Raw genomic sequence first — 24,693 nt, forward strand, 5'->3', positions numbered from 1 at the left:
CATATATGCAACCATATATGCTTGCATATATGGTTTAGAGGTATATATGCATACCATAGCTGAATGTTAGCACCAACTGCCTTTTTCCAGCTTCCATCAGACTTTCTATCAGTATTATTTTTTTATTCTCCATCCATTTCCCCATGACTTCTTAACAGCTTCCCCATCCCTTGAGAAAAAGCACTACCACAGCATGACTGTGCCTTCACCATGGCCCACTGGGTTAGTTTTCTACTACATGTAACGTCTTGGGAAGGAAGGCAGAAAGTTCAAATATGTCCAATGGCTTGTGACAAATCTGAGTCACAACATTTAGTCACAAGTTATGATAACTGCCAAGTCAACAGATTCCCCCACCAGATCTCAATTTATCAGCATTTGATTTAACATTGTAGGAATTCCCAGGTTCCATTTCTGTAGTGTCATATGGTTCCGAGGCGCCACCTATTGGTGAAAGAAATAATTTGTTGATAATTTCAGACTTTATAGTTTTGAGATGCGCGTTCATGGCCAATGTAAGTGGTTCCTAGATTGTATTTCGTGCTTTTCTTGTTTTTTATAGATGTGAGAGGAAATATTTGGGCTTTTAACTATACTACCCTGTGTTTATCATCAGCATTGCAGATTAATGAATACAGTGGCAAATAATCTGTTCTAAACATTTGCTTCCTGTTAATTGAACATTTTCCGAGTAACAGGGGCAGCTCACAGTTTGTAAATTAACTCAACTAATCAATGTAGGTTTGTGTACTCTTCCACTCTTAAAGCTTCAAGTATATTATGTATTTTATTTTATTTTTTCCTTTTTGCTTAGTGGGTTAATAAATGTAAATGTAAGCTGGGCATTTTATATCCTTTCACACAATTTCTTTGTATTGTGTTTTAGGACTACACAAAACCACCATAGCTATAAAAGCCAACTTAAATGGAAACACGATTGTACGCTCCGTTATTCTTCAATAAATAGCTGGTTTTCGCGGGTTTGCGGAAGAGCCAATTCTTCTGAGTTTGATCTGAAAGCTGAACATGTGTCTCAGAAATAGGTTAAGCAGCATATTTCTCACTTCCTGCAGAGCGCGCTTTGCCACAGCCCTCAGAGTGAGTGGGAAAACCCAGGGTGGGCCAGACACCCACACTGAAAAGAACTTAGGTTTTCATTTCTTATAAAATACAGTCGGAAGGCTGCGGGGTGCGGAATGACAAGTTTGTTAGGAAATAGTCGCAGCAGACGTAAAAGGAGACAACCGAGGGTCTTGGGTCTGGAGTCATTTGTCAATGCTTTGTTTGTTTTTTTGTTTATTTTTTTTTTAAAGTTAATAAAAAAAATCTTATGTCAATGAATTTATGCAATCCGTCATTTTACGCTTGAGTTTGGTGAACCACTGTAATTCTTGGCAGCTACAGGAAAGCGGTTATGTGACACCTCCCACTGTAACGGTTTACTTCACTCATGGTATGGTCCAACTTAGGGGTGTTTAATAGTAACAGCAAGTATTAATTTTTCACGAATTTATGGATTATACAGTCACATGTATATTTATATAGAAAAACAAAACATTTAAATCATATACATATTTTCTTCTTGTTTTTCTGCGGTATATTTCCAACATTTATCATTTCAAGTCAGTTAAACACCCCCTCCACACATAGGCAGTAAAAGACAAAACGAGGCGATTAATAATTTATGTTTTGTGTAACCACAGGTAAATCTCATAAATAAGAGATATTTCTTAGGTCACATTTTAATAAAATGTATTTTAAAGTAGATTAGCTACGTCATTCTGACTTTACTTTTTTTTTTTAGTTTAATTTTTTTGTTCCTGTTCATCCGTGAAAACTTAAAGTTCTAATGTAAGTTAAAGCCTTCTTTTATTTTAATCTATTATTTATGTACGGGTACTGACAAAAATATATGCAAAAAAAAGATTAACAATCATTTTTACAAGTACCAGTGTGACGGCAGATTTTGGTTGACGATTCCTTAGCTCCGTGGTTTTACTTTCTTTTTAGTGTATTCTGCTTTTGTGCGTCTCAATATGCAATACTTGGAAGTCATTTAATATAAACAAGAGCTATAATAATCTATGTCCACATAGCCAATAGCCTATGCTTTGTTACTGTTGACATTCAGGCTACTTTATATTAAAAATTGATTAATTTACTCAGGTGTAATTATTTCATATCAAGGGATATGTATTAAAAATAAACTGATTTATAATGCCATGTTTTTGTGGCATTATAAATTATATCCAACCACTTGAGCATAAATTTTGCTTCATTTTGGAAACAGATCTGGGCGTAGAGGGTACCCCCGGACATAAAGGCTGGCAGACAGATGAAACAGCGGAAATAATAAAGAGCAAGTAAGTGAGTGAGTCAATTGTGTAAACTTGTTGAATATGTGAAAATGTCAAAATGAGAAAGAAAAAAAATGTCAAATAGTTATTAATCTTTTCAAGGATCAAAATTGTACGTACATAGATATATTTCCCCAGTAAAGGTTTCCTCTTCATTCAGTGTTTTTTTCAGCCCATGGTCACATTTTAGTGTGGAAAGTGACAGTCTTATACCAGCTTTAACCAACATCTTCACAAGGTCTGGCTTTTTGTTCTGGGGTTGATTTGCACATTTCAGAGCAAAACATGTTCATCGCCAAAACACAAAACCTGTCTTGATCGGTGTAATGGTTGGATCTCCACATCACTTGTGCATAACAAATGAATGCAGCACCTTCAATCATCCAGAAATTGGTCCCGAGGATGACCCAAACTTGTGAAGCACCATAATGCTCTCCCTGATATCTTGGCTGATTTCTCTTGACTTTCTCATTGTGTCAAAGAAGCAGCGTGTTTCAGGTGTGCATCCAGTTAACTCAAAGTTGTCACTTAACCTCTCAGAGGTTCCCAAAGCCATGGCATCATTACTTGGGATTCCTCTCATGGCTTACCAAGATAGCAAATCTGTATGTAAACTTCTGATTGTCTAAATAAGTCTGACAGTTTCTTACCATTTCATTGTGGCATTTAGCAAATGGAAATAATCTTGGTAATTCCATCTGAGCTAAAAAAGAGAAGTTTTTTTTTCTGATTTAACTTGAGACACATAGAAAAAAAGGTGAGTCTTTTTTATTTGATGTACCAAAGACATTTTGCTTTAACTGTATAAACTTCTTGGCTCTTTGACCAGAATCATTCTCCCTATTAAAGATGTCTTTGTACCCAAAACAAGTTAACTGCTTTCAGGGATAAGTAGGTAAGGAAGCTGATGTTGTGAAACTTGCCTCGTATTTTTAGGAATAGTACATTTAAGACAATTTTCCAGAACACACAGTCTTTCTGTTCTGACTTTGTGACATCTGCTACATAGAAAAAATGCTTAATAAATAAATGTTTAGAAAAATAATCTATTTTCTATAAACTTCTTTAAACCAGAGTATATAATTTGCAAGTCATTTATCTACTTTTTCTCAAGTGCATCACTATAAGTTGGTGTTGCTTTAGCCTGGTGCAAACAACCTTAATCCAAACATACAACACATGTGATAAACACACAATAAGCATTTTATTTCCAAATCTGCACAGCACAGAGCACGGGGGAAATCATTGCAGAAAAAAAAAAACAGAATCTGATTAAATAAAAAAAATATTGAGACATTTGTTCCCTTCATGCAATAAAATAGCTAATTTGCAAAAAAGTAAAAGAAAGTTATGGGGAAAAAAAGACTGCCCAGAGATGAGGGTTAAAGATTTAACAGATTTTCACTTTTCAGAGCAAAGTTCCTGTCCAAAGGCTGGACATAAAGAAGGTTGTTGTTTGAAGAGGAATTGTATTAGGACATCAGGTTACAAAACAACGTCAAAGTGTATAGGGAGGGATTCGCAAAATGTTCACAACATGTAAACAAGGAGCTACTGGGAACTGAACAGGTAAACGGGGAATGCATTTGCATACTGGTGACTTTATTAAAGGTCAGCTGAATGATGCATGTGTGGTGTTTACATAATGAGGGACTTGAATTAATGAATTTAAAAAAAAAAAAGAAAAGAAACAACAAAAGAACATGTTTTCTGCACTGAGAAATAGCTGTTAAAAGTGATAAGGTGTGTGAGTGACCCAGTTGGACGTCTGGTCTTTAGAGCGTTTAGCAGAGCTGTGGGTGGTGAAGAGGGACTTGAAAGCCTCAGACTTTTCCTCCATGTCTTGGATAGATCTCTTGGTGGCAGAAGCTGCCAAAGATTTGGAGCCTTTTGTGGAGCTGGAGGTACCAGAAGGTCCAGCCACAGCTGGGAGGGAGAGAGACACAGTAGCAGGGTTAGGCATGGCAAATAAAAGAGGGATACAGTTGTAGACAAAATTATATTCAAACAGGGTGGGACTCATGAAAATGTAGCATCATTGAAGAAGCCATATTTATTACAAAATAAGTCTGAAATTGCATTTTCTCATATCTCAAAAGTACAAATTTATTAAAAAAAAAAATCTGAAAAATAAAGTTTTTTTTTTTTTTGTAATTCAGTAAACATAAGCTCTGTCTCAAAGTCCTTCAGCTAATTGTGTTTATCCACCTGATTGGCTGCTCTCGTCTCCATTTTGTTGGGATTTCCTCCCAGCTACATCTACTGGTGGAGACTGGGCATCCTCTGTGGGTGGGAGAAAAATAATTAAGACACAGAAACTCATTGTGTCCAATATCATAAAAGCACTGTTGTATCCAGGCACTACTGTTGTTTAACACATGTTTTAAAGGGAGATAGGGGTTCAGATAAGTGGAGGAGGATAGAAGCCCTCTGGGAGAGGATTTGGTGCAATAACAAGCAAAACCAAATAAATCCATAAAAAGAGAAGAGCGGCAATTTGATTTATAATGAACAAAGATTGAAAACTGTGTAATCCATGTGTTGTAATGATTAATAACTTCCATACATGCAGAACAAAAAGCTAGATTTTTAAGCTGATGGAAAAGTTTTTGTAGCTAGCTGCAGTTGTTATTTTGCAGCTAGCTACTTGTTCTCTGGTCAGATAAGAGGTTAACAGGAAACCACACCAAGATTCAGAATGCAGAGTATAACCTGGCTCATGAGAAGTTCCTGCTGTAGTTGGGCCGTTTAACATTTCTTTCAGAGTCAAGAAAATCACACTCAAAATAATTTTGAATGTAAGTTGGACAGTAAAGTCCAAAGCTTTTTTCCATATACATAACAGTGCAGAAGGTTTTAGCTGCACCAGCTAAAAAAAAAAAAAAAAAAAGCCATACACTTGTTCTCTCCAGTTACTTTACTGGGTACATCAATTGTTTGTCTACTCAAAAAGAAAATTAGCCAATGCATAAATGCATTTTGATATTCAGCTGTCATTCATCTGTGAAAAATCTGCAGAATGTGTCAATTTTTATCTGGTTAATCATCAAAATAACCAATAGATAAATTAATTACTAAAATAATTACTAGTTTAAGCCTTAATTACACCACTGTATTTAAAATGTGCGTCATCATATGTGATGTTGGAAATAAATAATTCTGTGTTTTCCTCTAACTCGTCATCATGGACGCAGAGTTCTGAGGTTCAACCAATGTAATTTCTGATCTTCACTGGACAGCAAATGACTTCTGATTAAATTAAAGCTTGTAGTGTTGTACCTCCAGCAGTACAGAAAGAAACAGAGACACAGAGAGAAGGGGAAATAGATAAGCGACATGTTTGAATCAGTCCACTAGGTAACACTAATGTTTGTAAAAAACAAAAAAAAGAGAAAGAATTTCCAGCTAAATTGGCTGAACGGTTTATCTTCACAATGTGGTTAAGTTGCTAAAGACACCTGCTATTTCACAAGCAGATAATATAACTACAAAGACAAACCACAGAAAAATAAGCTGAAAACATATTTTAAATATAAAATAATGCAAAACAATCAAAGTAAGACAAAGGGTTACCTTCTGTTGGATCAGTTAGTGTTTTTCAATCAAAAATGTAGCATTAAAGAGAGAGATAAAGTTTAAAGAAAAAATAAAAATAAAAGAACAAAATGTAAATAGAGACTAAACTGCATGCAGTCAACAGTCAACAGTGCACAGTACAGTACCAGGCTGATTATCGAGAAAATAATTAGTACTGTCATCCAAATGAGGGACAAGAGAATCAATAAAGCAGCTTTAGAAGATGACAACATTTACTGTGTCCCTTGGAAACTGCAAAACCCAAGTGTGTGGAGTACAGAATACGCTCTGGTTAGAAATTAGGGCTGGACAATAATCCTAAAAAACTCATCACAATTTTAGTGTTTCATATCAGTCGATATCAATAACTATTGATTAGTTTTCTGTTATCTGAAATACTGCCATACTGATGGTGTGGCCTTACCTGTTTTATCCACAGTTTTCACTCCACACTATAGCTTTTTATTTTTAAGCAGTTATGAGACATGGTAGCAAAACCTGAAACTGCTGCTGTGCAAGTTGTTCAACAGCTTGTTGCTATGTAACCAAAGTTGAGGTTGAACTTGAAACTACTCCTTACCCAGCTTGTTGTTGCTAGGTAACCAAAGAGTGAGTAAGTTAGTTGAAGCCGCTAACTTGGCTTAGTGGGTTGTGAGGTTGAGCAGCTAAAGTCTTAAATGTGCCAATATCTCCAAGAATACTGTATGGTTCTGGATTGGAGTTCAAAGAATATTCTATAAATTGAATTTTGAATTTTCCATCAAATGTATTATCTACCTATATTGATCAAACCTCTCTTGCAATACATATTATTATTGATTTATTCTCCAGCCCTTAGAAACCTTAACCACTATAGCTGTGCTGAGGTGAATCCATGAGTAAAGCAGATGTATACAGAAATGTCAGCAGACTTTCTAATTTTGTTTGTTCTGCAAATGAAATGATGCAAACCCTGAAATAATCCGTTTTAGTTCCAGGTTGTGAGGTAGCAAAATGCCAAAGGGAGGTGAATACTTTCACAAGGCACTGTAGTTGGCTCTCCTGTAAAGCACAAGCATCCTCTTTGAGTAACTATTGTGTTTTTGTAAACAGGAAGCCACCGACTACTGAGATGGGTTCTAGTACAGAAATGATAAATGCTCCTTTATACTAAAAATAGCATTAATATTATTTTTACATTTACTCATTCTAATCTTACTTTATGTATTAAGGCAAAATTGTATGTTGCAATGCAGTAATGATATATCGAGTTCTTAGCTGAACAAAATGTAACCCAAAATAATTTTTAGTACTAGACATATTAACAGGTCTACTTGACATTTAATTTCCCTTTAGGATCAATAACGTACTTTGGATTTGAATTTGGATTGAACAGTAATGAATCTACTTCATGGAGTAAACCAGAGTTTTCTAATCCTGGCTGTTGGAACATACAATCAGAGTTTTACATATGGCCCTGCTCGAACACACCTGATTTAAATAAACAGGTGATGAATAGGGTTTTGTAGACCGAATGGTGAGTCTTTATGGCTCATTAAGTAATTCTTTAGAATCAGGGCTACTGAAGACCAGGGTAGAAAATTCTAGAATAAACAAATTGTATTATATTCAGTCAAGTTGTGGGGTCACGATAAGCTGTAAACATGATCAGGCTCAAAGGCAACTTGGTGATAGACAGGTCGCACCATACAAAGTGATGTCCAAATCACGGGGAGCATTTTATAAGCTGTATAATTATGATTAAATAAATCAATTTCTGAATAACATAATGCCTCAATTGGACTTTGAACAGACCTTTGGATTCTGGCGGTGCAGAGACAGTTTCAACTGCCTTGCTCTTCTTTGATTTCTGTAAAGAAGATAGGACAGATTATGATTACAAATAAGTTAAATATCCCTATACACTATAAGCCTTTAATCAATCAATTAATCACATGATAAATTAAAATTAGCTCCATAATTTCCATTCTGAGATATCATATTAACCATTTAATTAATAGTTTTGGTTGTGTTTTATCTATTTTATTAGTCTTTGAGAAGGCAAACTTGCATTATTATGCTATTATTAACATATCACTTGAAAATGGTCTCAAAACAAACATTGTTATTGTCTATCGCAATAATTTCTTGGGAAATGTACCATCCAATAATATCCATTATTGTGACAGGCCAAGGTGTATAGTTGCATTATTATGTAGTTATCATTATGTTAGCTGAAAATGGTCTCAAAACAACAATGTTATAATTTATCTCATTACTTTATGGAACAATTTATAATATAGTAAAATGTGTTATCATGACAAGCCTACCAATATGGTCAGAAAAAAACTCCAATGCATCTTCATAAATTTTCACAACAGAATTCACCTTGGTTTTTGCTTTAACTCGTTTCTCCTCCATCTTCTCCTTCAGCTTCTGGACCTCCTCTTTTGTGCCATTAAGCACAACTATGTCTTCATCTTTAAAAGGATCCCCACACTGTAATGCAAAGAAACAATTTAAAGTAAAAAAGACAACAGAAAATCAAAAGATGGATCATCTAATTTGATAAAATACAATAAAATAACAATCAAGAACCTAAAACTGTTGTAAGGAGCAGGTAAGCTCAAAATTATTCATGCCTCTAAAATTTTAAGTGACTATCATTCAACAGAAAACATTTTCTATTAGAAGGAACTGAAACAACTTTATGTCAAAAGATAAAAATATACACAAATATCTAAAAAGAATATTGATAAATACTTCTTTTGCAATACTTAAATAATAAACTAATTTCTTAAACATTTTTTGAAAACATCCATAGATATGGGCAGTTGAAAAGGGCAGTTGACCAGGGTGGAGTAAAAAAGGGGTGGGGATCCCAGTAGCTAGAAAATAAAATATATCTCATCTGTCAGTTGTCCCTGACAACTGTCAGATGAGATATAAGGTTTCCCTTATTTCCCATTGAGTACTGGGATACTACATTACTTATTATCATAGTGTGAATGATCTGAAAAAAATATTCTAATGACAGCACAAAAAAAAAAAAAAACCTTATTGGCATTACACTATACATTAATCAATACAATTGTATGGTTACTGCAGGCTTTTGCAATGGTTTTTTGATGATTTATCTTTGGTAAAGAGCTTTTTGAAGCATTTGAGTTACGAAGGCCTCCTTGTTTTCACCCTAATCTTTAGCTACTTCCTGTCAGATACTTGCTGCCAGCCCCTTGCTGAGCGACCCTAAAATAAAACTAATATTTCAATCAGCAAACCTAAATATCAATCAAAAAACCTAAATCTATCAAGGGGCAGAATGAATTTAGGCTTAACCGTACTTGCTTTTAGATGACTGTCCTTCATTTTCTATAAGAATGCTACTGAAAATACCTATGATCTCATCAAAGAGCAATTATGTTGAATTGAACAGAAACCAGAAAATAAGTATGACTATTGAATAAACTGCATTGGCTTTAGCAAAAAAAAAAAAACTACAAGTGTCTTAATATTTTAATATTTTTCACAGTACAGACAAAATTCACAAGGGCACATTTGATTCATGTACTGGTCCAACAGGTACGTCTGCCAGGGTTAAATGAGTTCGAGAAGCATTTTCAACAAGTAAATGTGGTCCCTGCTTTGTCTTGCAAATTAAATGTTTGTTTAGGATGATTAATGGAAATCTGCAACAAAATGTGTGAGGGATGTGTGGCACGGATTAGATAGACAAAAGAGGCAAATAGTAAAATATGGAAGGCTATTTACATGTATTCAGGGCGTACTCAGTTTACCCAATGAGACAATGAAGTGAATGTAACACTTTATTTGAAGGGGTGTGCAAGGGGCACTTGGTAAATAATCCCACTTTTAATGCAAAGTTGCACTAAAAGTTGCATTAAAATTCCATTAAAATAGTGTAAACTTTGCATCATTTGGTCAATAATGACCCTCTTAATGCAAAGTTCTATTAAAATGTGCATTAAAAGTCCATTAAAATGTCAATGTTGCATTAAAAGTGTCATTATTTACATAATGACACTTTATGACAAAAGTCAAACATTCATGAGGATGTTGTTATGTTTATGACACTGAAATGTCAGTCTTATGCACACCCCTTCAATAAAGTGTTACCATAAAATCTAATAAAACACTATAAACAATACTGCACACGCTTTGGCACAACAATAATGAAGCTTTAATTACATAGTTCTCAAGCTTTGCTGTCATTACAATGACTAGCAAATGTAATTTCTGCTTGGACCCTTTTTGGAAACAAATTTTTACCCATTTTCATTTGACAGACACTTAAAAGTATTTTCAGAGTTCAAAAATTATTTACGAGTGCATGTCTGTACTACAAGAACAGAACAAGTAAAATGGCTTTCTTGTAATAAAAAGGAAATCAAACACAAAGGGAAACAACCAGCAAGGGATCTATTGTGCAATCATACCCCACTGTGGGTGTGGGCTCTGGCCATGTGCTCTGTCCAACACAAGAGGGATAAGCTCAGAAGCTGACCAAGCAGCAAACAACCTCTGTGCATGTTGCTCTGAAGTCATTAACTCTCATGCTGCCATTTCCACAGAAGGCAGACCGCTGGCAAGCGAAGCACTTAACATCAAATCAACAAATAGGGCAAGTAGGAACCTGCGAGAGCTGATTATCTGCAAGAAGGAGAACAAGAGGGGTGGTATTTACCAGGAAAGGCTGTATGGATGATTCATTACGTATGACCTAATTACACATGGAGGGACAAAGAGCAAGGGGACAGATAAAACGGGCTGAGGTAAAACAGATAAAAATGAAAGAAGAGGAAGAGAAATACAGCAAGCACAAGCAAGTAGGAAGCCGTATGTGGGAGGAGAGTGGAAAAAAAAAAACCTAAAGAGTGCGATGAGTGAGTCTGTTCCTGTATGTCACGTGTGTCATTTTGTGTTACTGCTGGCAACCAGGGAAGGATGAACCTTTTCTCACGGGGATATGAGTAGGAGCGACCTAATCAGCAACGAGTACAACTCGAGCATAACACACACACAGCTGACTCTAAGAGACACTGGAGCTCAGAGGACTCAGCCCCCGCCAGAGGACAACAAAGCGATCTTTACAACCAAATATAGCTCTGAAGTAGTGTACGTATTTCTGCTGCTGTTCTTCTTGATGGAGCTAGTGGAGAGGACTTCCCTGTGCGGGTTGTAGTCTGACAGCTCTGAGGAGCATTGAAGCCTGAGAGGATTGAAGATTTAAAGTGTTATTTCTTCATAGAGACAACAGACTGAACTGCCTACTGAAGGTAAATTAGCATGTTTTTGAATTTGTTTTTGACACAAATGATGATTTAAGAGTTTAATCTACACAGAATATAAATAATTGAGGTAAAAGTGTGAGGGAAGTGGAACAGTTGTCTTGTAAAACTAAAGACTACGCTGTTCAGACGTATTTGTCCCTTAATGTTTTCTGCTGTTTTATGTGTTTCTGATATTTCAGAATATCAAAGTTATTTTACACTAAGACAAGGACAACCTATGTAAACAGAAAATGTGGTTTTCAAATTTTTAATTCGCCAAGAATAAAAAACTATTAAAAACCGACTTAGAATAGAAAAACAAGAAGAAAGGAAGCCTTCAACCTATTAACTGCTTGTAGTAATAGGTGTCCTCAAGTGTTTTGAATATGTGGCAAATACTGTTTTATTTTTGGCCCACTCTTCTTTGCAGGATTGTTTCATTGCACACAAATTGGAATGGTTTTGATAATAAACAGATTAAAGTTATGGCACAGAATAGTAATTGGATTTAAGCCTGTACTTTGACTGGGCCACTCTAAAAAACTTCCAAATTGTTTGTTTTTAAGGACTTCAGAAGTGAATATAGTGGATTAATGTTCTGCTATATGACTTGTACACATGAGCTTAAAGTCATGAACTGAGGAGTGGATAATGTCCCTCAGGGTTTTCTGGTAGAAAGCAGAACTCACAGTACTTTCATTTACATCAATTCCTCTGCTTTCCTGAAGCAGCAAAGCAGACCCCGACCACAATACCAGCCCTGTAAACTTTCAGTATGATGCTCTTTTTCTCAAATCCCACCATATACCTTCCCGAAAATTGTCCCTTTTGACTCAGTTCACAAAATACTTTCCTTATGATCGTAGCAATTAGAACATGTTTATTTAGGGAAATGAGACAAGCGACTTTGAATTCATTTTGGTCAGCAGTGGGGTTTTTTTCAGTCCAGTTATATTTTTATTTTTGGAACATGACCGCTGATTTCTTCTGAGGGAAGTTAGGCCTACAATGGGCTCAGATGTTCATGATTGAGGAAGGCAATTATATTTTTTTACATTAGAGTTGCTTGGCTTGGATGTTTTTTGCTTTTTTTTTTTTTACATGTTTTGAAACTTTTTTAACTGTTACAAAGCAAAAACAAGAAAACAGTATGAGGCAAACATTTTCTTTCAAAGCAATCTGAGGGCGGGAAAAAAGCTGTAAGGCATTTCCTATACAAGTAGCTGCTTTAATCAAATCCACAGATCAACATGGCCACTGGGGAAAAGTATTTCAACAGAAGCCTGTAAATCTACATATTTCCTCAAAATATCACTTCCCTCTGGGAATTGTGCTTTTCTTGTACTGTGTGGGATTCAACAAAGCATGCTATTTTTGTTGTTTTTTCTAGCACATTATGAATGATCTTAGAAGAGCGAAAATATCTCTGTTTGTTCAAGGCAGAGATTTTATGCCACTTTGAACATGAGATATGTAAAAACAACTCTGTCAATCAGCTGGAGCCTCCATGTTTAACCATCCCCCCAATTATGTGAAGTTTTTTCCTCAAAGCTTTATTTAGGCAAGTCTGTAAAAGAGACAAGAGAGATAGAACATTTTCCAACAGCTTATTGAATAATAGTTACATAAAATACATTTGTGGAAGTTTTTTTGTTCTTTCTCTGAATGATCAGTGTGACAGTTGCTGAAGAATTATTTGCACTACTGGACCCTCATAGCTCCAACCTTAAGGACACCACAAAACTCCACAATGACTGATGACAACTTCTATATACATTTCTAATGATTACAAGATAATCAATGCAAAAACATTGAAGTGTACACAGAAGTAAAGTTTTCGATTAAATTCATACCGTTTTTCCACAACAATTAAAAAGAAACTCTGACAGATCCACAAAAATGGAATGGTATGGAAGTAATAGTCATTTAGAGTTTGCTCAAATATTGAAAGTAATGAAATGTTTATCATTTAAGTATATATCATAGCCACTATGCATTCACATGCAATTAGAAAAATAAAAACTAGCTGTATGGTGTAATAAAACTACCAATTCATGTGTCACTAACAGTTGAGCATACCAAAACTGAGTGTTGAAATCTGCATATTTCCATACCATAACATCCCCCTCTGACAATGGCATAGGTGGCTTAGTTGCACCTAAGCCACAGATGCAACTGTAGCTTAGGGTGAAGAGTTTTGTAATAAGAATATTTTAGGTTTGATTCTAACTTCCCATGGGTTTAGTACCATACCTGGACATGGTACTAAACCCAAAGCTATCTACTGATCTGCATGTAGATACATGATTGTGTGCGTGCCTGTTAGTGCTGACGGGTAAATGTGGATATAGGGTAAAAATGCTTTCCGTGGTTGATATGATTAGAGAAGTCCTATATAAATTTATTAAATTAGTTATTTACAATGTATTACCATTTAAGAAAATGCACACATAATCTGACCAGAGACTTTAAGAAAGTAGCTCTTCTCCATTAAAATGAATGGTTTCCAGGTTTAAGGGATCAACGTCTTCTTGCTATACAGGAAGATGTTCTTATGGTTGAGACTTACATAAGGAAGTGTGGACACACAAAACCATGTTTTATGACAGAGAAGTAGCCGTTTCATAATTTTTTTTCTTCCGTTAGAAGAAAAAAAATTTAAGCACAACTTGCAATATTTATTTGTTTTTGTAGTTATCTATTAGTTTAATTGACATAATGGAATCTAAAATGTATAATACTTTACTGTTGACCAGACTTTTTCACAGTCTGAAAAAGGAATTGGTTAATAAAAAGTTTTTTTGTGTTGCATGTCAGATACCCACTTTTAGCACCTAGACTTTGTACACTTGACTACTTAAAAGTGGCTTCATCAATAAGATGTAACCTACACGTTTAACCTTATTTGATATTCCCAAAAGAGAGATATGTCTGGAACTAACCAATCTGGGTTTCTTTCGTAGGAATAAGCCGTGGTGGTGCTGAAATACAAGAGTGAAACAAGGCTATTATGCACCAGCTTGGAGGCAGAAAATGTAGCTTTCTGTTCTGCCTGGGGGTTGTGGCGTGTTCAATAATTTATTGGCTGAGTAGAACTAGTACTACAAGCAGTAAGCCCACCCTGGCTGGCATTGAGAAAAGAGAAAATTACTGTCAGGTATGTATTTCCTTTGACTGATAAAGTGCACAACAGCTTTTACATTCAATTTAATTTTGTCAAGGTAAAAGTTAAAAATTTACAGACAACTGATAACATTTCAGCAGTATTTTGCTTATTGATTTGGCCTGACTTGGCACCAGTATATACAACAGTAGAATGTCTGATAAAGGCGATAATAGAAATAAATGATTAAAAAATAGGACATGAACACAAGTAAAAGAACAAATCCTGATCCACAGAACGGGAAACAGATCAACAGGTTGGCACTACCCAAAAATGTGAGTGTACATTCTAAATAACTGAACTGTTAAAAAAATCTAATAAAATATCATCTCTGTAAAGAAACTGAATTAATATGTACTTCTTCTTTCCACAGGTGGGAAGTTATATTCAAAGTACCAATCTGCAATGTTCAAATTTGACTAAAGAACTACACTTTATCAACACAACTCTGAGTCGTGAAGAAGAGAACTATCCTCTGGCTTTCATTGTCACTATTCACAAGGAGCTAGATATTTTTGTTCGTATGCTTCGAGCCATCTACATGCCACAAAATGTTTACTGCATACATGTGGATGCCAAGGCTCCAAAGGAGTACCACGAAGCCGTACAAAAGCTCGTCAGTTGCTTTGGTAACGTGTTCCTCTCCAGTCGCAGTGAAAAAGTGACATATGCAGGATTTTCACGCCTGCAAGCTGACTTGAACTGCATGACGGATCTCATTGCCTCTCCAATAGCTTGGAGGAAAGTAATAAATTTATGTGGGCAAGATTTCCCAACCATGAGCAACCTGGAACTGGTGCAGTATATGCAAAGCACTGGATGGAGGGACAAAAACATGACACCTGGAGTCAAACAGCCAGCCACTATGAAGCACAGAACACGATTCCAGCATCACGAGATTGTGGGGTCACATGTTGCCCCAAGGGTGCCAAGACACACAAAACCTCCTCCTCCTCACAATTTGAAAATTTATTTTGGAACGGCATACTATGCTCTCACAAGAGATTTTGTGAACTTTGTTCTGAAGAACCAAATAGCCCATGACTTCCTGGAGTGGTCCAAAGACACATTTAGTCCAGACGAGCACTACTTTGTGACACTCAACCATATAAAAGGTAATCCGCTTGTTGCAAACAGACACACAGAATAATCTAATCCAACTGGACAAATCTAAGGAGTTTAACTGACACGAGTTTAAAATGCTGAGAGGGATGACCCACACAGGAAACTCAAGTGCCAAACATTTCAGCAGGATCAAACAGCTTATGTTCACATAATGTGAGACAGCATTACATCATTTGTTGTTAGCATTTTGTAAAATGTGGAATGCAACATCAACTAAGTAACTGATGAGACAAGCAAAAGAACATTTCACCCTGGCATTTGTGTCCAAAGACACATTTAGTCCAGATGAAACGAGTCTTTGCGAAAAATAAAAAAGAATAAATGTACACAACTAATAGCATATCTGCCTATTTGATAATCCAGCATCACATACATGAGAGATGTAGCTATTAGTGCAGCATGCGGAGTTATCTGAACAAGTGTGGTTTGACCACAGGAGCATGGGATGGACTCTAACAAAATAGATTTGCATTATGAATTTTTTGATTGGAAAGGAAGTGATGCACATAAGTGTTTTATAACAACACAGAACTGGAAACCTAAGATCACCTCCTTATTAAACTACACAATTATGGCAGCTCTAAATAAATGGTAGAGGATAAACCATCAACATTTTGACAAATGTGAAAAAATAAGCCATGGTATGATATTTTACCTAAAGTAGCACATTTCCATTTACATATGACACACAATATAGTACTGCGATCAAAATAGACTAGACATCCCTTATGTAACCACAGGGGGGACTACAGGTGGAACAGCAACAAAGTGACAGGACATCAAGGCATGTAGGTTCACACAATGACAAAAGTATTAAAATATGTATATTTATATAAAAAAACAAAATTTAAAATGTTACACTGCTTAGCAAGGGCAAGATTATAGTGTAAAAAAAATACTGCGCAGTTATGAGAAATAGCATACTACGATCCAAAGAGTATGCAACTGAGTAAGATTTTTTTTTTGTATTTGTGCATTAAACACAACAGACTATTCACAATATATGAAAATAACAACTGCAGACAAAATAGATGTGCAAGAGATGTAAACACCTGTTGAGTTTTCTGTGAGACATGATGGCAATACAACGCAACAGCCGCTGGGAGGAAGGATCTCCAAAAACACACCTTTGTGCTCTTAGGCTGTGTTTACACTGCAGGCTGAAGTGACCCAATTTCGAGTTTTTTGACCTAATGTGAGCTGTATCTGATCTTTTCACGACAGTCTGAACAGCAAAGGTCGGATTCTTTTCGAATGCAAACCAGGCCACTTGCATATCCGATTCAAATGCGACCCAACGTTCAGGTCGCATTCATCCGAACTGAACGTCACTGATACTCAGCAAATCTCACTATTCTGCGTCCTGATTCGAACAAGTGGGAAGAATAACAACAACCATCACGGACATATTAAGTCATTAATATGCTAGCAACCATGTTTACTTCTGCAAACTGCACTTCTTTTTATGGCGGTTGGCAGAACACTGAGAACGCTGAAGCTATTGCGCCCTTTACTGCACATGCGGGGCCCTTTCAGGTCGTTTGTCCGTTCAGACTGCAGAATACATAGAGGTCACATATGTGTTAAAGTGTGAATGGCCCTGGCAAAAAAAAAATAAAAAATTGATTTGACAATCGGGTCACTTCAGGCTGCAGTGTGAACGCAGCCTTAGAATGCAACAGTCTGTCACTGATCATCAGTGATGTTATTTAATTTTAACCAGAGTCCTTTTGTTTCCCGTCACCTGTACTGAGTCCTGGGGGCTCATGGACACAGAGCTGGCTTTCCTGACAAGCTCATCTGTTTCCTCTCTGCTGTAGATAAGCTGCTGTTCCAACATGCTGCACAAACAGAGAACTCATAAAACTAGGGTGTCCGTTTGCTTTTCAATATTTTTACAAGGATGTATGGCACAACGTGGACCATTTCTGCACAAAAGACTTTGGGAGGGACTTTAAAAAAGGTTTTTACTGGAAGTGGTGATGCTGTGACTGTTGCTGTTGACAGGAAATGATTAATTAATTCCATTACTTGTCAGGAAGAGGAATATCTTTGAGAAATCAGACTTCCCTTTAGTCATACATGCATCACATTACTGAGTACTACATAAGTGGACTCCTCCACAAGTCTCTAAGAGTCCACAGAAATTCAACCGTCTTGGAAATACTTGTGCAATCAGAACTGTGACTGCATGACTTAAGCAGTGAAAAAACAAATCAAATCCTCATAGGATGTCTTGCTGAAAGATTTTTTTTAGTTAATTATTATAAATGCTTTAGTTTTAAATTATATTTAAATTGACTTACTTTCTTAAAAGTGATAACAAATTTGCTACATTTTTCTTCATGTTTTTCTGTAGAATAGAATATGACATTTTTTTCTGAGATGATCTATGAATATAAACTAAATCTTTAACGTAAAAATGTATGTTTTTCACATGTTTGTAAACACACTTCTGTAATTTTGGTACAGCTGTTCATGTTCATATTGTCATGTCACATGCAGAAGCTCCAGGCAATCATATTGATGGAGGTTGGGAAGGAGCTATCCGGGCAATCAAGTGGAGGGACCAAGAAGGAAAGACACATGATGGTTGCAAAGGTATCAGACCATAAATTTATGCTAGTTAACTGCTGGTTTAGTGTGAAACGTAAAAAAAAAAATATGTGCAGTTCAGATTTTTCTTCAAATGTTTTTTTTTTTTTTTTCCAGGGCATTATGTACGGGACATCTGTGTCTATGGGATAGAAGACATTCCATGGATCATCGAGAAGAAGAGCATGTTCGCCAATAAGTTTGAGATTAATACATTTCCAGAGGCACTAGATTGTTTGGAGCAGTGGCACAGAAATAAAGTCCTGAAGCAGGCAACTGTTCCTATAAATCCATCATGGCTGCTATGGTCCCACAATAACTCAATTAACTTCTGAAACAGAAGTGTTGAAATCGCTACCGACATCATTATGCTGATAAATCTGTGTCTCCCTAGCTGGCTATGTCAAAACGTGAATCCAGTGCCCTGAATTGTGAGAGCAACATAACTGCACTATTTATTAAACTCTTAACTTTCCTCTGATTATTTATTATCTATCCCATTTGGACATTTTTGTCACACAAAGTCTTGGAAAAACTGTTGGTTATTTATTTAAAACCATAGTTTCATATTATGTACAGCTTAAAAAGGGATATTTTTATAAAGTAATTTATTGTTTTAATATTAAATAAATATGTAAAAAAATGTGAAAAGAAACTTTCAACTTCTAGAATAAATTGTTTACTCTGTTAATTGAGTTCATTGACTATCGCTACATTGGTTTCTGTGATGTAAGATAAGCACTAGATTATCATTAAAAAGTGAAAGCCAAACATCTCTGAAAGTCTTAACATGAAATTAAAAGATCAAACACAGCTGTAGGAACGTACTGATGTCAATTCTGCCTTCATATCACAAAGAATTGTTAAAGTGTGTTCCTGCTCCAAGATACAAATGTTGATATACCAAGCAAAATCTACAGTTATTAGCCACTGAATTAAATTAAATAATAAAAAAATCAGACATGAATCTGAGAAATGTTTGACAGAAATGCTTTCCGCATAAATTAAACAGGATGCAAAATAAAAAAATGCTATATTGAAAACTCACATCCCAACATTTTTGAGCTAAACACAGGCCTGAAAATCAAATATTCCATTCCTAAAATCCAAATGGAAAAAAAAACAAAAAACTTCAACACAACTACAAACTGAAAATGAACAGAAATGCATGTCAAACATTTTTAGCTAAACATTCAACATTTTCTCGCATTCTCCAAATTTCCCAGCAAGCATTTTAACGAGTTCCTCCTTGGAACGCAAAAGCACATCTAAAAATAAACCTTTTACAGTCAGCCAGCATGATAGCCCCAAAAGACCCTGATACAAGCTGAAGTCCCAGCTTGTATCAGGGTCAGTTTCTCATGAGAAAGACAGTTATTTTTGGTAGCTTAACCTTATTTTTGACTAACTCAAAACAGCTAGACCATGACTGTCTTCAACATACTTTTACTTCAACAGAGACACCAAAAGAGGTCAGCTTTTATCTACTGCCTTATTTCTAAAAAAAATAGCCTAACCTAGAGAAATTGTAAACACAACTTTGAAGTTATGTCAAACTAAAAGGTCAAAAACTAAAATAACTTCTAATTCCATTGCTGACAGATTCCCATGTGGCTACAATTGGGTCAGAAAGGAAATCCAGAAAGGTCGAGCTGAAATGTGAACAATGCATCTACGAAACGACTACAACCATGGGAAACAACCAGTACATCTCCATATTATTTGCTGGGTCATTGGGCCACTTTTAGCAGCAAAAGCTCCAATTGTCATTTTCTACACAACTTCAAATGTGGGGTCATCTTTTTTAAGAAAACCCATCTGCAGAGCATACTACAAGAAGTCTGGTCTTTGACTCGACCATTTTAACACCTTGATTTATATTTTCAGTAATTCTGTTGTGGATTTGCTGTTGTTTCAGGTCATTTATCTGCTGATGAACCTGTTTCAGCCAGTCTCATGCTGTCACATTTATAGTCTCTCTCTCTACTGTAGAGTACTTTCATAAACAGGTAGGTTTACATGTCAACAATGACTTCCACATACACAGAGCATGTAAAACAACAAAGGAAGCCCAAATCATGCTCCCTCCAACATCATGCCTGGTAGTTGGTATTGGGTGTTTGTGCGGCGTTTAATTTGTGCTACATGTAGCATTGTGCATTACATATTACAGACAAAGAGAGAAAATAAAAAGGAGGACTGTTTTTTTTTTGTTTTTTTTTGTTTTTTTTGTCAGGTTAAGGTCTGAGCCTTTCAAAAAGTCATTACCAGTGCTCTTCCCATCAACTACTCAGGCTATGTCAAACCCATGATGGCACCAGATAATGAGCCACATACTATCAACAGTGAGCCAGGTGCCACTGACATTTCACTGACTAAACAGTTATGTGGAATCATACAAAGACATGAAAAATACTTGTAAGTACCAAAAAAGGTAAATAAAAACATACAAAAAATGCTTACCTTATGGCAGATCTCAGTCTTTACCTCCTTAAGGGCCCTGTCTGAAAACACACAACCACAGGTCTGCAAGTAGCAGAACCTAAAAGAAAAACAAATGAAGCATAAGTGTTTTCTCAGTTTTTTTTCCTAGTTTCTCAAGTAGCTAAGTTATTTTGTGAACAAAGTAAACTTGTATTATGTTTTTGTTGACCAATCACTGCACCTTACAGCAGAGAAAAAACATTTTAATAATCAAGGATACAATTCAAGTTGACTTTAAACATATTAAAATGATTCCTCACTTTAGGGATGGTAAAGTTATAACTGTACAGCTTTTTGAATTTTAAAAACTATACAGCTTGGCCAGTATTTTTTAAAAAGCGGTAATGGGAGCACTGAAAATTACATGACATGTCAGAGTTCCTAAGGTACCAGAAAACAGCACCTGTCTGGGAAGCATAATGAGTACATATAAAACAAAGAGTTGAACAGAATTTATAAAGGACACAAATCTTTAGCATACCATTAATTACATCTGCAACAGGAACATACCCCATATTAGGGATGTAGCGATACACTAATCTCACGATGCAATACGATATGTGAAAAACAAAACAATATTGTTTTTGATATTCAGCAAACAATACAATATACAGCAAACAATACGATTTGGTAAGATTCAATACATTTTTAAGATTTTCTGAAAAATTTTAGAGGGACAGAGTGATTGTAGTGACATTTTGTGACTGTTCCACAGACTCGGATTGACTTAAATGAGCTGATAGTGTAACACTGGTGTAACAAATGTTGATTTTGTTATACATTTGCTATACATTTACTTTGATGAAATGTTGATTCTGTGATTTTGTGCATTTGATTATGCAGAAAATGAACCTATTTTGTCTTATTCACTTAGATAATGTAATTTATCTACTTCATTATTTAAATAATTGTAACTGGTTGTTTCATTACATGTATTTTTTAATATACATAAGCAACTGGGTAAAAAATGCCATGTGTGATAGCTGTCATTTAATATATGTGGATTAGACATGAAACTCAAAGTAGGATTTAATGTATCAATACTCGGGAATGAAAAATTGTTACTTTCTAAGGAAAAAAATATTGCTGAATATGGTAGAATCGATAAAATTAAACAGCCCTACCCCAGATAATATACTTTGAACCTACATGAAAACATTTTGTGGCATTTTTTTCAGGTCTTTATTATGAAATCTTAGGTTTAAGGCCAGAAAATACTATTTATTACCTGTGCTTTCCATTCATCTCTAGGCCAACAACAGGACAGATGAACATGCCACAGTGGATGTCCTCATATCTGTCTCCTTTTGTACTTCTCCTCTCTCCCTCCCATTCAGGGTTATCAGTCAAGTTGAGCTCCTTTATATCCTGCAAGGACAGAAACATTCCAAAAAAGGTTATAAATTAAACAGACGCAGTCACTTGAGCTTAAGCTCATGTACATCAAAATACATGTTTTCACTTTACAATAAATATACCTTAATCCCACGGATGTGCGTAACAGCCTCAGCGTTTGGTCTTTCAGCAGATTTATCCAGGAGGTATTCAATGATAGCATCTTTGTTATAAAGTCTGGAAAACAACATCGTCAATATTTCAGGGCGTCTAAATAGATTAATTTAAGGATGCAAAGTAAAATTGCATGGCCCAATCTCATAGGTATCATTACGATAACATATTATTTATTTGTTCAATTACTTGTTACTTTTTTTTCCCTGTACTAAATGGTAAGCCTAATGATGCCTATAATGTACGATGGTAACTGAACCTCGTCTCAAAGTGGCGTTTTGTGTTGACAAAAGCATCTTACCTGCCCAGTTCACATGAAACGATGGGTCGCCTCAGTTTCTCTTGGCTCAAGGCGCAGTACTTCCACTTGGCAGCGAGTTCAGCATTCTTGTCAACCTGGGGTAATCAGAAAGGCTATTACGCTAAGTAACTAGTCTTGTCTTTAGCTCGTTAATAACACTAATAGTTGTCTCCAGAGGTGAACTTTACTTAATTTCTACTAACTCTGTGAGTATAAATGTCTATAAGAAAACATGTCTCTAAATTAGGTAAAACAACAAATAACTACAAGCGTATAACAAGTTTAGCCGTTAGCATTAGCGAGCCACTTATTGCTTTCGTCAACGGCTTTAGCTAACCATAACCCAATTGTAAACGAAATATAAAGAAACACAAACCTTTTCAACTTTTTTTGGTCCTTTCACCAACTCATGTCTTTTTGGAATCGTCCCACCATCACATCCCATCTTGAAAACTGACGTTTAGCTAAAATGAAGCTGTTAGCAAACACGGACAAAGCTGAAGTAAAGCTAACAGGAAGTTCTCGGGTTGTAAACAAACAAGGAGAAAACTTCAAATCTCGCGATAGGTGAGACGTATTTAATATCGCCCCTTAGTGGTACTAAATGCATAAATCGTCACAATCTCCCCGGATTTTTTGACTTTGTTAGGCATTAAATAAATAAAAAAATAATTAAAATACATAACCACTTTGGAAACTGTTTCCGAAGAGATTTATTTCCACATGTCCACTCAGCAAACATGTCTGTAGACTTGAACATTATTTGACAAATCATAATAGATGGGAGATGTTAGGAAAAACACACTAGGGCAGAAGTCTCCAACTTTGTTTCTTTAGAGCTACGCTCTTGACGCATCCCTCTTCTAACTTATTTGGAATAAATGATTGGCTTGGTTAATTACCAGGCCTCTACAAAACTTAATGAGATAATTCTACAATTTTGATGCATGTGTTTTGGAGTAGGGATGAAGCTAAATTTTAGGTCAGTGTCTCTAAATGGATGTCTTTTGACAACTCTGCACTGGAGACGAAAGAACTGGCTTGCATACAAAAGACACAGCACCCACCCACTAAAAATGGACACAAAAAAATGGCTTTTTAGCTGTTCACTGTAGAGAACACGATGCTATAAAGTGGGCATCTAATTTTAAGTTCTACAGATGCTTGTTCTTTGACCACACTGTGGCGCTCTTACTTCAACTACAAGTTCATTTGAAAAGCTATTAAAATGGAGCGGTCTTTATGTATTTGCAGATGCTTTATATTTCCAAAGTGCGAAAGTGTACTACGGTTATTATTGGGGGTATTAATGAATATTATAAACATGTTTGTTTTGCATTTTACACAAAGAAAAGAAAATACATTTGAATAAAGTATGGCATGCACAGAAGCAAAATGCATAAAGAATTGATTTCAGGTGCTTAAAATGTTGTAAGAGTTAAAACAGTAAGAAAACCTCATATATAGCCATATACAGCACTTCAAACTATTGCTTAATCTCCATTGACTGCTGCAAGAATGCATAAGGAAAAAAAAATAACTCAGGTTACTTCACTCTTTTACTGCTCATCCATCTATGAGACATTTTCAGGCACCCATTAAACTCAGAACTAGTAAGTGACATTAGTCTGGCTTTCAGGCCTGTTGTCAGAGTGGTCTAAAGATGAAAGTTTCCTTAGAAGATAGTTCAATGAGTGCTAATGAGATCTGTTTCCTGTGCCTCGCAGGCTGCAGATTAGTTTACTATCGACGGTGCTGTCCAAGAGCGACCATTAGTTTGGGGAATACCTCAGTGGAGACATTGCTGGCGGCATGACTAATAATTTGTGTGGAAGAACAGACTGAATGAAAAACAAAGCTGGATTTCATTTTGTAAGGGAAAATGAGGTTTTGGTCTCATCTCACACACACGCATACACACTTCTCACTCGGGCATTTAGATTCGGTCCTGAAAATGTGGCAAAATTAGCAAGCAGAATCAAAGAAACATCCCTGCATTTTGCCTGTCGGTTCGATTGCTTCTTCCTGTAATTTATAAATTATGTTATGTGTCTTATTGAATTTCCCCCCTTTCTCACACAGAGCTAAATGTTTAGTATGGATTTTCATTAGAGGCAATGGAGTGAAAGCTCTGTTAGCAAACTATCTTTGAGAGAGTACAGCACCCCAGGCTGATGTGCAAATCAACAACACCAGGAACACACACTGAACAATGCCTGCTGGACAAAGGAGGCTTGGAACAATGGTGTTCTGTTTCCTTTGTGTTGTTACCAGTTAATCCCAGTTTTCTCTTGCTATCTTTTCCTCAAGAAG

At 35.9% G+C, this 24,693-nt stretch overlaps 2 protein-coding genes across 5 annotated transcripts; one reads left to right on the forward strand and one right to left on the reverse strand.

Annotated features, from left to right (window-relative positions):
• The first annotated feature begins 417 nt into the window (after positions 1-417).
• Positions 418-18,777, forward strand: gcnt7 (glucosaminyl (N-acetyl) transferase family member 7). 4 transcript variants are annotated; one of them, XM_088005750.1, is made up of 7 exons: positions 418-515; positions 2,291-2,367; positions 14,167-14,360; positions 14,603-14,641; positions 14,740-15,481; positions 17,997-18,092; positions 18,204-18,777. In XM_088005750.1, the coding sequence occupies exons 3-7, from the start codon at positions 14,214-14,216 to the stop codon at positions 18,419-18,421; spliced, it is 1,242 nt and encodes a 413-aa protein (XP_087861876.1). In that variant the 5' UTR covers positions 418-515; positions 2,291-2,367; positions 14,167-14,213; the 3' UTR covers positions 18,422-18,777. The 4 variants fall into 4 exon arrangements, with proteins under 4 accessions (XP_087861876.1, XP_014851787.1, XP_014851789.1 ...); XM_014996301.2 differs by having other exon boundaries at positions 2,291-2,363; XM_014996303.2 differs by lacking the exon at positions 418-515 and adding an exon at positions 875-1,851 and having other exon boundaries at positions 2,291-2,363.
• rtf2 (replication termination factor 2) lies at positions 3,540-22,918 on the reverse strand. Its single transcript, XM_014996305.2, has 9 exons — positions 22,757-22,918; positions 22,381-22,475; positions 22,049-22,142; positions 21,799-21,938; positions 20,550-20,628; positions 8,301-8,411; positions 7,728-7,782; positions 4,566-4,640; positions 3,540-4,283 (listed from the first exon to the last, which is right to left on the reverse strand). Exons 1-9 carry the CDS (start codon positions 22,823-22,825, stop codon positions 4,087-4,089), a joined length of 915 nt encoding a protein of 304 aa, XP_014851791.2. The 5' UTR covers positions 22,826-22,918; the 3' UTR covers positions 3,540-4,086.
• Between the last annotated feature and the right edge of the window lie 1,775 nt (positions 22,919-24,693).

This window comes from Poecilia mexicana, unplaced genomic scaffold (genome assembly GCF_051168715.1).
Source record: "Poecilia mexicana isolate PSO_F unplaced genomic scaffold, ASM5116871v1 scaffold_5, whole genome shotgun sequence".
NCBI lineage: Eukaryota > Metazoa > Chordata > Actinopteri > Cyprinodontiformes > Poeciliidae > Poecilia > Poecilia mexicana.